General features: G+C 39.6%; 1 protein-coding gene across 1 annotated transcript in view; it reads left to right on the top strand.

Moving 5' to 3' along the window:
* Positions 1 to 14,706, top strand: part of LOC106809230 (beta-1,4-N-acetylgalactosaminyltransferase bre-4-like) — a 29,538-nt gene that overhangs the window by 2,940 nt on the left and 11,892 nt on the right. Inside the window, exons 2-4 of the mRNA XM_014812234.1 lie at positions 330 to 477; positions 6,351 to 6,444; positions 7,535 to 7,722. Coding sequence (XP_014667720.1) covers positions 330 to 477; positions 6,351 to 6,444; positions 7,535 to 7,722 — 430 coding nt within the window. The remainder of the gene's footprint in view (positions 1 to 329; positions 478 to 6,350; positions 6,445 to 7,534; positions 7,723 to 14,706) is intronic.

A 14,706-nucleotide genomic window follows, 5' to 3' on the forward strand; every position in this document is an offset into this window, starting at 1 on the left:
ATTTTACCCATACATGATACAGAGCTCTTTGCTTAGCCACAATGTTCTTGGAATTATATGTTGGTGAGTTGCAGAAATTTGGCACGATATCGTTTGCAAAGTGCAGCGCATAGTACACTTATACATAGCATGCAAAATTAGGATTTTCTGCTAGATATTATTGTTATATATCGATTCTAATTGTGTGGCAGCACAAACATAATATTCTCTAAAATGGGATATCCTATATATCCTAATGGGATATCCCATATATCCTAGCCCAATATATGCTTCCATGAGAACTGACAATAAAAGAATAAAATATTCTATGCTGTGTATTGTGATGGTAGGTGGCAAAAGTCATACGGTCGAGGTGTCACTGGACAGCACCCGATGGGAGCAAATAGAAGCGAAGTTGGCCAATGTTCAGCAAGGTGGACGATGGAAGCCAGAGGACTGTCTCTCGCAACACAGGGTGGCTATTATTATTCCATACAGGTATATATCATTGATCAGTTAAGCCAAGTAGCATATTATTTGCATAAAATAAGTTTATCTCAGTTAGATCTATAATAAGTTATATAACAATAAACAAAATCAAACTGAGATAAACTAATTTTTATGTGAACTATATAGAGATCTGATGAAATTATTCAATCAGCACAATATGTGACTCGTGATTAGTGCATGAAGTTTTCCGCGAAGCAGATTTTCTGCGGAAATCGCGGAACGGGAGGAGAAAGTGGAAAACTCAGTCTTGAAAAAAGATGTAAAAATTAACGGACTAGGAGCCTAGGACACACTGCGCGATTTTCTACGCTGGCCGCTTGCGATCGATAAATACGGTGCCGGGTCGCGCGCGGTGTGCGTGGGTCGGGCGGCGCGCGTCTCACGGCAGCGTATTTCGCTCGCAATCCCATACGCCCGGCTGATCGCTCGCATTCAACGCGTTTAACCGGTTTTACTCTTTGCATACAAATACACCAGCGCGCCAACAATGAACAATCGCGTTCGAACGCGATTGTTTTTAGCAGCCAATTAAGTGTGTAGCAACGAAAGCTAGGAAACCCGTTGGACACCGGACAGTGTGTGCAGCTGTATGCGCCAACTCGTACGGCGTTCTAAATCTATTAGCTAGCGTATTCAAAACTATTCATGCATTCATCGACCGCACGTGTAATACCGCATGTGTATGTTGTTATTTTGTTCTGGCTAAGTCTATGCTTTGGAGTTTGCTTGAGTCAAATTTCGTTCTGCATGCTTAGATTGTTAAATTGAATTGATCGAATCATCACAATGCCGCCCGAACCAAAACGTAGCAGCAAATTAGGGCATGCATTTGAAAAAAATTTTTAAGGCTTTTCTAAGCTTTTGGTGAAATTTAGAATGGCGAAATTTAGAAAGCAGAAGAAAGCAGAATTTGAGATTTGTAAAGCAGAAGAAAGCAGAATTTGAGATTTGTAAAGCAGAAGAAAGCAGAATTTAACATTTATAAAGCAGAAACCCTATTGAGGCCCTACCTGTGATAGCCAAATGAGTCGGAAGTCGCCACAGTAGCATTCTACAGTACAATAGATTTTTACAGCATATGCTTAAAATTTTCGTGAAATTTCTTTCCAAAAAAAAACATCTACAATGTTTACTTTTGATCTGTATAAGCAAAAATGTCTTAATTCAATTAAAACCTGCTTAAATTTAATGATTTATAAGAAGTGTCGGCTAATAAATATCAGTCAACTGATTTTAGTTTTCAGCCTTTATTTTAAACAATTTTCAGGAAATTTTAATCGCATGATATCTCGATTTATAATGGTAATTAAATATTCATAACAATAGTCAGCTATGAATCTCAGGTATCTGAATATGTATTCAACCTAAAATGTCAAATTGCCCCAAGTGACTCATTTTGCTATCACGGTCACATATATGCTATTATATTATAAATTATTTGTATTTTGATTGTATTTGTTCGATGTATTTGTATTTCGATTGTTGGGGTTAAGGTGCAGTCTATGGCAAGCCATTACCCTCAAAAATCATTTCTAAAGAATTTAAACCTAGAATCTCAATCAATTTACAATGCATTAAATCAATTTACAAAGTATAAAATTAATTTACAAAAGTAACAATTTATTTATAGAAACACAAGTTATAGTTACAATTTATTAACATGTTTAGGAATCAATTTACAAGATTCTAAATTAATTTACAACATTTCAAATCAATTTACGAAAATACAAATCAAGTTATATTTCTACAATATTACAAATTACAAAGTCACAATTAATTCATGTATCTACAAACCAGTCTACTGGTTTGTAAATCAATTCATAAAAGCTACAATTTATTAACATGTTTTACGAATCAATTTACAAGATTCTAAATTAATTTATAACATTACAAATCAATTTACGAAAATACAAATCAAGTCAAATAGTAGTCATGTATCTACAAATCAATTCATAAAAGCTACAATTTATTTACATGTTTACGAATCAATTTACAAGATTCTAAATGAATTTATAACATTACAAATCAATTTAACGAAAATACAAATCTAGTCAAATAGTAGTCATGTATCTACAAATCAATTCATAAAAGCTACAATTTATTTACATGTTTACGAATCAATTTACAAGATTCTAAATGAATTTACAACATTACAAATCAATTTACGAAAATACAAATCAAGTCACATAGTAGTCATGTATCTACAAATCAATTCATAAAAGCTACAATTTATTTACATGTTTACGAATCAATTTACAAGATTCTAAATGAATTTATAACATTACAAATCATTTAACGAAAATACAAATCTAGTCACATAGTAGTCATGTATCTACAAATCAATTCATAAAAGCTACAATTTATTTACATGTTTACGAATCAATTTACAAGATTCTAAATGAATTTACAACCATTACAAATCATTTACGAAAATACAAATCAAGTCACATAGTAGTCATGTATCTACAAATCAATTCATAAAAGCTACAATTTATTTACATGTTTACGAATCAATTTACAAGATTCTAAATGAATTTACAACAATCTGAATTGATTTACATAGCAAAGAATCAGCTTATTTACTTCCAAACCAACTTACAGCTTTGCCAATGAATTTACGTGCGCGCGAATAACTCCGCCTATCAGGAGAAAGTTCAAATCAATTTACCAACTTCCAAATGATGAAACTCCAAAGCATGAAACTTCGAATGAACAGAGCATCCCGCACCCGACGCGCCATCTACCGTGTGTTGCCTATGCGTTACTGTTCTCAACAGAACAGCAGAGTAAAGTGCGGTTGGTTAATAAAGAGAAAAAAGACGACGACGAAGAAGCTAGGAGGAGGAGGTGGAGAAGAAGAAGAAGTGTAAGTAAAAATTAGTGTTGAGAGCTGATATTAATCACTGCATGTGCATGCCTAAAAAAGTAGGTCTATGAGTACAGAGTATTTCCCCCGGGCCCAGGGTACTGCCACTGCCAGTGCCGATGTCCGATATTTTATGAGTACTACCTTAGTACATACTACTAGTAGTACTAGTGCAACACTTCATATACATACTACTAGTAGTACTAGTGCCAACACTTCATAGTTCGTACTATAGTTCTTATATATATATATATATATATTCTATAGTTCTTACTAGTTCATACTTCAGTGCAACAGCCAAACCCTGTCTTTGGATCTTAGACAGTAAATTGAATCATTTGCTAAGGCCCCGCTATGTCGGCCTTACGACCTTAGTCGCGACAAGATTTGAATATCGTACGTCAAAAACCGGCCAGATCGCGATTAAAAACATCGGCGACCAAACTCGACATGCAGTTCTCTTGCGATCGAAATACGGTCGCTCGACGCGATCGCAGCAAATTCAAGGAATAGAACATGTTATTAATTTCTATGCGGCTTGTCGGCCGACAATCGTGAGTGGCAGCCAATCACCGCAGCGTGTCGAGTCACATGATTATCAAAAGTCACGTCATTAATAAAATGGCAGCGACTACACGCCACTCGGTCAGCAGTTTACAAAGAGGGATTATTGCACAAACCCTTTCTCAAATATATATTAAGTTTTCCGTAATCACATGAAACAAAATTTCTGCACATGATTATAACGATGTTCAGAAAATTGAGGATAGATTTACGAAGTTTACATATGCTTTGTTTGGTAAGCGCCATTTTGTGTTTACGTACGTGACTCGTTTTATGTAGACTTGGTCCCGGCGTCAAACTTGCTCTGTTTTGTGCTAAAGAAACTGCTTGTGCTAGTTACAAATACTGGGCCGCGAACCGTCTAACGTTTCATGCAGGAACGCTACGATTGATCGGCGATGTGCAGCGTAGTCACTTTCAAGTCGACATGAGTGTTGCTCGCTGCTAATCGGCGATAAAGTAGTCGCCGATAGATAAATCGTAGGCCGACATAAAGCGGCCTTTTAAAGGTAAAGTTACATTCACATAAATATCACTGTCACAGGCACTTGAAGCGTTTCAATAAAATATAATTGCTAACTAAATACGAAATCTATTTACTTAGCTACAAAATTCTTAATGTTTCTATACTATACTTAGCCAGGCCTACTCTCTTTCACCTACGGCTACACACCGCCGATAGTTTCCAACCACTGCCATTACGGCTGCCATTGCTCTCGCGGCGCGACTGTTGCACGCTTACACTAATATAGAGAGATATAGAGATATATTAGTGTAAGCGTGCAACAGTCGCGCGCGCGAGAGCAATGGCAGCGTAATGCAGTGGTTGGAAACTATCGGCGGTGTAGCCGTAGGTTGAAAGAGAGTAGGCCTGGCTAGTATTAGTATAGAAACATTAAGAATTTTTGTACTAAGTAAATAGATTTCGTATTTAGTAGCATTATATTTTATTGAACGCTTCAAGTGCCCTGTGGACAGTGAATATTTATGTGGAATGTGAACCTTTTTACCTTTTAAGATGATTCAATTACTGTTCTAAGATCCAAAGACGGCGGGTGTTGGCTGTTGCACTGAAAGTATGAACTAGTAAGAACTATAGAATATATATATATATATATAAGAACTAATAGTACGAACTATGAAGTGGTTGCACTAGTACTACTAGTAGTACGCGTATGTACTATGAAGTGTTGTACTAGTACTATAGTAGTAGCTCTATGTAGGTTACTAAGGTAGCTACTCGTTAAATAAATACCGGACACCGGCACGAGGCCAGTGGCAGTCCCTGGGCCCGGGAACATGTTAATAAATTGTAGCTTTTATGAATTGATTTGTAGATACATGATTACTATGTGACTTGATTTGTATTTTCGTAAATTGATTTGTAATGTTATAAATTAATTTAGAATCTTGTAAATTGATTCGTAAACATGTTAATAAATTGTAGCTTTTATGAATTGATTTAAAAACCAGTAGACTGGTTTGTAGATACTGGTTGGTAGATACATGAATTAATTGTGACTTTGTAATTTGTAATATTGTAGAAATATAACTTGATTTGTATTTTCGTAAATTGATTTGAAATGTTATAAATTAATTTAGAATCTTGTAAATTGATTCGTAAACATGTTAATAAATTGTAGCTTTTATGAATTGATTTACAAACCAGTAGACTGGTTTGTAGATACATGAATTAATTGTGACTTTGTAATTTGTAATATTGTAGAAATATAACTTGATTTGTATTTTCGTAAATTGATTTGAAATGTTGTAAATTAATTTAGAATCTTGTAAATTGATTCCTAAACATGTTAATAAATTGTAACTATAACTTATGTTTCTATAAATAAATTGTTACTTTTGTAAATTAATTTTAAACTTTGTAAATTGATTTAATGCATTGTAAATTGATTTGAGATTCTAGGTTTAAATTCTTTAGAAATGATTTTTGAGGGTAATGGCTTGCCATAGCAGTCAGCGGTGCAGTTGTGTTCTTGAAAAACCAGAACTTTACATATTTTACAGAGCTGCAGTTACTATAGGCGATGCAGTGGCTATATGTATGGTCATGTATATAATCTAGTATGCGTTTTTCCTAGTAGACGTAATGTCTTCTTATAGTCCTTTGGACTCTGAAGAGTTACCGCTACGAGATCACGAGATTATACAGTAGTATCACGTACATGTGTTTTCTATATAATATGCGTGTGCGTGCGTTCATGCGTGCGTGCGTGCGTGCGTTCATGCGTGCGTGCGTGCAGGTGTGCAGATATACATTCAAGTGTAAATGTGTTCACGATATGCGCCGTGTGGAGCCAGTACAAGGTACCCCACGTTTATAGTAAACTGCGTCGTACTGTTTCCGGAAGCCTTCGTTACATGTCCCGAGACGCACGTATCACTGAAGGGATGGCGTTCGTTGAACTTTCAGGGACAGAGATGAGAATTTGCGTGTGTTGCTGAATCATCTCCATCCATTCCTTCAGAAGCAGCAGCTGGACTACGCCATCTACGTGATTGAACAGGTATGCAGGGGTGCATTCTCTTGCTGGGCTGAAGCCTGAGCAAATGTCTAGGTAAGGGAGGTAGGGAAATTTCTTGACTCGGCCGAGTAAGCAACGAGGGGGAGGAAGCAGCTCTTAGTTAATAAGCGAGGCTGGCAGGGGGTCATTGTGGTACGAGGGTCTCACGGATGACTATTCGACAATTTACACTTATTTTAGAATCATTTATTGACACCCATTGTGATTGGGGATATATTGGAAACTCTGTGACTGACTCAGAAGTGTGATATTGCACGTGTTCATTGCATTTTATCAAGAAAATGGTACTGATAATGTAGATATTAATGGCACTCTTTTTCCAAACACCAGAGGCGTGTTCAACAGCGCGAACGCTCGCAGCACGAACGCAGCGCCACTTGAACGACACACGAGCGCTCGCTTTATCCAAGATGGCGGCCCCCATGGCGGCTTCCTCAGCAGATTTTAATCGCAAGATTTTAATGTCTTCGAACAAGTACTGTTAAACGAATTAGCTGACGAAATTGATACGAATTGAATTTAGAAGTAAAATGAATGAAAAATGAAATGAAGTTGAAATAGATTGTAAATTGAAGTCAGAAATGTTAGATTCGCATTTGCCAGATTGCCCGCCGCCATCTTGAAAACAACTCGCTCGCTGCGCGAACAGCCTCGGGAGCCTGATCGCGCGCGCTCGCGAGCCGCTTGCCCGCGCAGTGTTGTTCAGAAGGCGAGCGCACGCGAGCGTTCGCTCTGTTGAACACGCCTCAGATTCATTTCTTGCTCTTGTCTCAGAGTGCCATCTAGTGACAAGGTGAAGCAACTTCATTCATCTTGACAAAGACAGCTAGATCTGTCGTCGAAACCTTCGTTAACAGATGAATATATTTAGACTTACCTTAAGATATATTAACAAATATAATAAATAATATTTAATATATAATTTTTTAAAAGATCAATAGTGAATATAAAAACTAAAGTGTATTGTATTTAATCGCGCCTGTAATGCAATCACTCTCAGCATGAAATCCCATCGATTACACGAACGCCGTTGTTCACACGAGAACCCATCGTTCGCGCGAACCTCTTGCAGACGTCCGGCAGACCGTTCAACCGAGCGAAGCTGTTCAATGTTGGCTACAGCGAGGTGATTCGCGACGCGTCCCGCAGCTGCCTTGTGTTTCACGACGTAGACCTGCTTCCGCTGGACGGCCGCAACCTGTACGCGTGCTCGCGGCAACCTCGTCACATGTCCAGCTCTCTCAACTCGTTCCGCTTCAAGTGAGTTGCCGCCGCGCCGGCAGATACGCGACGGGGGGACATGCGAGATATACCGTAACTTGGGGAGGGGTGCGTGTGGGTCCCGGAAAGAGGTGCAAAGTCCTGCTTCATTAAAATGATGGGGTGGGGAGGCGAGATCCACAGTGACTTGGGAGGTTAGGTCGAGGCCTTTAAACCGTAAAAAACTCAGTCTTGAAAAAAGATGTAAAAATTAACGGACTAGGAGCCTAGGACACACTGCGCGATTTTCTACGCTGGCCGCTTGCGATCGATAAATACGGTGCCGGGTCCGCGCGGTGTGCGTGGGTCGGGCGGGCGCGCGTCTCACGGCAGCGTATTTCGCTCGCAATCCCATACGCCCGGCTGATCGCTCGCATTCAACGCGTTTAACCGGTTTTACCTCTCTTGCATACAAATACACCAGCGCGCCCAACAATGAACAATCGCGTTCGAACGCGATTGTTTTTAGCAGCCAATTAAGTGTAGCAACGAAAGCTAGGAAACCCGTTGGACACCGGACAGTGTGTGCAGCTGTATGCGCAACTCGTACGGCGTTCTAAATCTATTAGCTAGCGTATTCAAAACTATTCATGCATTCATCGCACCGCACGTGTAATACCGCATGTGTATGTTGTTATTTGTTCTGGCTAAGTCTATGCTTTGGAGTTTGCTCGAGTCAAATTTCGTTCTGCATGCTTAGATTGTTAAATTGAATTGATCGAATCATCACAATGCCGCCCGAACCAAAACGTAGCAGCAAATTAGGGCATGCATTGAAAAAAATTTTTAAGGCTTTTCTAAGCTTTTGGTGAAATTTAGAATGGCGAAATTTAGAAAGCAGAAGAAAGCAGAATTTGAGATTTGTAAAGCAGAAGAAAGCAGAATTTGAGATTTGTAAAGCAGAAGAAAGCAGAATTTCAGATTTGTAAAGCAGAAGAAAGCAGAATTTGAGATTTGTAAAGCAGAAGAAAGCAGAATTTAACATTTATAAAGCAGAAACCCTATTGAGGCCCTACCTGTGATAGCCAAATGAGTCGGAAGTCGCACAGTAGCATTCTACAGTACAATAGATTTTTACAGCATATGCTTAAAATTTTCGTGAAATTTCTTTCCAAAAAAAAAACATCTACAATGTTTACTTTTGATCTGTATAAGCAAAAATGTCTTAATTCAATTAAAACCTGCTTAAATTTAATGATTTATAAGAAGTGTCGGCTAATAATATCAGTCAATGATTTTAGTTTTCAGCCTTTATTTTAAACAATTCTCAGGAAATTTTAATCGCATGATATCTCGATTTATAATGGTAATTAAATATTCATAACAATAGTCAGCTATGAATCTCAGGTATCTGAATATGTATTCAACCTAAAATGTCCAAATTGCCCCAAGTGACTCATTTTGCTATCACCGGTCACATATATGCTATTATATTATAAATTATTTGTATTTTGATTGTATTTGTTCGATGTATTTGTATTTCGATTGTTGGGGTTAAGGTGCAGTCTATGGCAAGCCATTACCCTCAAAAATCATTTCTAAAGAATTTAAACCTAGAATCTCAAATCAATTTACAATGCATTAAATCAATTTACAAAGTTTAAAATTAATTTACAAAAGTAACAATTTATTTATAGAAACATAAGTTATAGTTATAAAAGTTATAGTTTTAATTTATTAACATGTTTAGGTATCGCCCTTCAAGATTTCACTTTAACCGCAACATCGGCTACAATATATCAGAAGTATTAATCATTTTCTCTGCTATTATACACGTACGGCGGATAGCGCTCGCGTCGCTCGTCGATTTGCCAGGCCACGATAATAGTTTTCGGCGAAATATGCGCACTTAAATTAGGCACGGACGTCAACACACACACACACGAACACGCACACGCAAACGCACACGCACACGCACGCACGCACGCACCAAGGCGTAGCCAAGAATTTGGATTGGGGGGGGGTCCTCGAGCGAGTAACAAGGTCTGGTGGTCTGCAATTTAGTTAATGTAAAAATAGTGCTTTAAAATCAATTAAGACGACGCTGTTTTGTTGACAATAGGTGGCCTACACTATTTCTTCTGCACTCTACAACGTACCTAACCCGACCATGCTGTGTGACTAAATTTTTTTTGATTTTGATTTTGATGGGGTCCTACGGCCCCAGGCCCCCACCTCCCCCTGGCTACGCGCTTGCACGCACGCACACACGCACACACGCACTACACACACACACAACACACCACACACACACACAAACACACACACGCACGCACGCACGCACGCACGCACGCACGCTACGCACACACAACACACACACACACACACACACACAACAGGGGCGTAGAACAGGGGGTGGAGGGGATGGGGGGATGCATCCCCACACTTATTGAGCATAACAAATTGAGCACCCCCACTGAAAAATCGTTCGCGGCGCCTGTAGAGTACTGCAGCTAAGAAAGATTATGATTATGAATATTTGTATGCATATCAAAAGTCAAATTTGAGCTCATCTGACACGGGCGTAGATAGCCGCTGGAGATGGGGGTATATCCCCCCCACACTTATTGAGTGGGTTGGCTTTCATCCCGCCTACTTTCATGAAGAAAATAGGAAAAATTTATATTTTAGAGACAATAAATACTGAATATTTATTCTACAAATCTGTCATCGCTATTCATACTCTCCTAATGTATTATTACAGAAATGGAACGTGGCATCATCTACTGTAAAATGGCTGTAACTCGTTCAAGAATGAACATTATTTTACTGAAACTCGACGTTAATTTTGGACGCATTCCTCATATACGATTTTTTTTTCAATCTCCAAAGTCTTATCACTGCTCACGAAGTTAAATCCTTGCTTTATTCAAAATTAGAATAGACCTATGGAGAGTTGGGATATTGATATTTCCGGATGAATGGGAAATTCAATTTCATCTCACTTTGGGGGGGGGGGGATGGGGGTGCTGAGACCCGACGCGAAGTATATTCCCGATTTTGTATAACGGGTGAAAATATGCACTTTTTGGTTCAAATCTGGTTGTTTTTCTTTCATTTTTTTTGCCAGTTTTAACGTTCTGTAGTAAATATTACGTTTTATCAAAATTTCAGGCAGAAGATGATTCAGTGTGTAGTTGTCAACGGGCGGGTCGGTAGTACGGGGCGTCGCCCCCCCTAGAATTTTCTGGCAAAGGTATTTTAGCCTAGGTAAGTCTGCACTGGTAACCCCAGTGAGGACTGTTACATAGCACAGATTGGTTAGTAAGTATTATAGTGCTTGGTGTCCCAAGGTAAAATGCTCAACTCAACAGTAATGTTATTGTGATAAAGATTGTTTAATAGTGCTGCCCCATAGTGCCAGGAAATTTGGAAGGGAAAAATCTTTTGATTCTATGATAAGATGTCCAAAATGATTGCTTTTAGATTGCAACTTTTTAACAATTCCACACAGTGGGAGGGGACCCCCGGGCGCTTCGTGCCCTTGAGCTCGCATGATTCGCCCTAGAATTTTCTTCTGGCATCGCCACTGGTTGTGTTGTGGGGGGAGGGGTTCTCGTGTTGTTATTAAACCTTGATTTTTTTTTAGATTCTTGAAATTTATTTACGCTTTCAAGTAATATTACATTTTTACATATATCACAACAAGTTTTTTTAAATAAATACAGCGAGGAGGGCGAATTGACTATACAGTCTTCAAGTCAGCCACTCCATCCACTTTGGGATCCAAAGCAAAAATTCCCCTAGATTATCAATTGCACTACAATATCAATTTTTTCAATTACCTCAAAACGGCCTCTTAAAGTTCTAAAATGCTAAAATCCAAGAGCTTCCGGGGCTCGCCCCCTGGACCCAGGGCGAGGCTCTGCCCCTGCCACCCTGCCAGGGCCCTATGGCGGGCCCTGGACCCACTCTTTAGGGCTTTGCGCCAAGGCGCTCGCGGTTTGTGCGCTACTTGCGCACACTCTTCAATGACAGCTAATATCATCCCCCCACAACTGCAGGACCTGTCTACGCCACTACAACACACACACACCACACACACACACACACACACACACAACACACCACACACACACACACACACACACACACACACACACACACACACACACACCACACAGTATTATCACATTGTTTATTGCGTTATGAGAGATTAAGAGTTAATTGCTTTTTATTGAGCTTAATTCTGCACGTTTTTTTGTATTACGCTTGTTTATTTTAATTCACCATTTTATACTTTCGCGCGTATTACGCGTTTTTAAAGCAAGTTGACACTGTGCGCGTGGGGCTGACTGGAAGAAAAGACCGCTTTCTGTCCTTATAAATTATTGTGATATGTGTATATACTAGAATACTGACGGCCCGTAATTAATTTCTCGCAACAAAATTTAAAATTGGTAAAATCTTTGCTATCACACAGTTTTTGTAAAATCTCCGGTCATTGCCAGAGCATGATGATGTTACATGATTTATTTCGACTCCTTTACAACGATAGATGGCAGCAGTGATCCGCATGTTTTGAATTGATGCTGTGAAGTCAAGGCCTTCGCTTGAAGTTGCATTTTTGTTGTGTGGTGTTCGCGTTTTATACTTTGTTTTTCTGTTCTCATCTGCTAGACCTAAAGAGCAGGCTTATAAACAAGGAGCTGTTGAATGCATCGTGCTTGACACCTACACGAAGCGCTATATTTTGTCTTTGTTGCATTGTTTTGTTTACAATGAATATAGTACTACTAGTACTACTAAGTACTAGGCCTAGTTTGACTTGAGTAGAGACAAAAGACGTTGAAAAGTTGCCACGTTACTCGCTACGACGCTAATGTGATGGTGGTGACTATTCTCTGTGAGTGTGACTGTGGGCAATACCCCAACCGCAATTATACCTTGTTACTTCGACTGCGCGGGATTAGGTGTCCCGTCTGTACTGTAGATAATGTACAACATGAGCACAAGCATGAGATACGTCGTGTGTCTCGGTGTAGTCATCGTGGGGATCTTATTCTTACGAACGTACGACTCGTACGGACTGCTGCCAAACACGCGCTGTCCGAACCGTTTCGTCACGGTCACAGAAGCTGACATGTGGAAAGATCTTTACGAGCAGGAGCAGCCTGAAGGCGATAAACCTCTATGCCCCACTATGCCACATAGTATGGGTAAGACCTTGGCCTTTGCCGTTACCTGATGCAATGGCCACAGGCACTTGGAACGTCTCAATAAAAAAAAACGTAAATAAACACAATGTATTTACTACCAAAGTCTTAATGTTTCTCTAGGCCTACTCTATTTTACCTATTATTGCCGATATTCACCTGTAAATGCGGTCAACTGCTCATCTGCAACACACAAAGCTACCGCCGCCACGCACGCCTGTGCACAACCAACATGACTAAGAGAGGAATGCCTGTGGTGTACTTGTGTGTTGCAGATGAGCATTTGACCGACATTTACAGGTGATTATCGGCAATAATAGGCGAAATAGAGTAGAGAAATATTAAACTTTGGTAGTAAATACATTTCGGTTTATTTACCTTTTATTTATTTATTGAGACTTTCCAAGTGGCCTGTGCAATGGCAAATGCCAAAACCACTGCAATACGCAGTGTTGATCTATCGATTTGATCAACTTGTCTCTCCATCTTCGTTATAGTCCTTAAACGTTTGAAGATTACTATTTATGAGGTTATGAGGCACTTACTTTGAGGTATAAGGGCCCATGCCTATTTTACCCATACATGATACAGAGCTCTTTGCTTAGCCACAATGTTGTTGGAAATATATGTTAGTGAGTTGCAGAAATTTGGCACGATATCTTTTGAAAAGTGCAGCGCATAGTACACTTATACATAGCATCAGGAGTAGATAATAGGGAAGGAGTGTGACTTCAATAAACAAGGGAAATTCGTCATTTACAGCCTTATAATACCTACGATTTACTATGCATAACTCATTCCAACTTGAGCTCAAGTCGTACACAGTACATTCGCCTAGCATCGTGGCGAAATCGTTTCCTCGTATACACCGCAATCCGGAGATACAGACTAAAACGTACGACACGATTTTCCATTCTATTGCCAGCAAACTTGATGCGTTCGGACGCTTTATTTGAAACAAAGGCAGCTATACTAACCACAGATTGCTCTCTCGCCCAGGCGGGGATGGGCTCGCAAGGAGATTGGACGATCGGCAACACTCTCGCGAACGATAACCTTTGACACGGCATACAGCTAATACCGGCATACAGCTTGTATGCTCCCCACGCACGACGTTCACCGCAATCAGCAGCAGCTCCAGCTCCAATCTCCCTGCGAGCACACGCCTGGCGAGAGAGCAAGCTGTGGTTATTAAGCTGCCTTTGTTTCAAATAGGCCGAACGCATCGAGTTTGCTGGCCACAGAATGGAAAATCGTGTCATACGTTTTAGTCTGTATCTCCGCGATTGCGGGTATACGAAGAAACGTTTCGTACAATGCTAGGCGCGATATGTACTGTGTACGATCTGAGCTCAAGTTGGATGAGTACGCGTCAGTAAATCATTAAGGTTTATAAGCGCTAGTAAATGACGAATTCCCTTGTTTATTGAAGTCACACTCCTTCCTTATTATCTACTCCTGATAGCATGCAAAATCAGGATTTTCTGCTAGATATTATTGTTATATATCGATTCTAATTGTCTCAGGTGGCAGCACAAGTATATATTCTCTAAAAATGGGATATCCTATATATCCAATGGGCATATCCCATATTCTAACCCAATATAGTGCTTATGAGAACTGACATTAAAGAATAAATATTCTACGCTGTGATATCGTGATGGTAGGTGGCAACAAAAGTCATACGGTCGAGGTGTCACTGGACAGCACCCGATGGGAGCAAATAGAAGCGAAGTTGGCCAATGTTCAGCAAGGTGGACGATGGAAGCCAGAGGACTGTCTGTCTCAACATAGGGTGGCTATTATTATTCCATACAGGTATATATAG

This window comes from Priapulus caudatus, unplaced genomic scaffold (assembly GCF_000485595.1).
Source record: "Priapulus caudatus unplaced genomic scaffold, Priapulus_caudatus-5.0.1 Scaffold338, whole genome shotgun sequence".
NCBI lineage: Eukaryota > Metazoa > Priapulida > Priapulimorpha > Priapulimorphida > Priapulidae > Priapulus > Priapulus caudatus.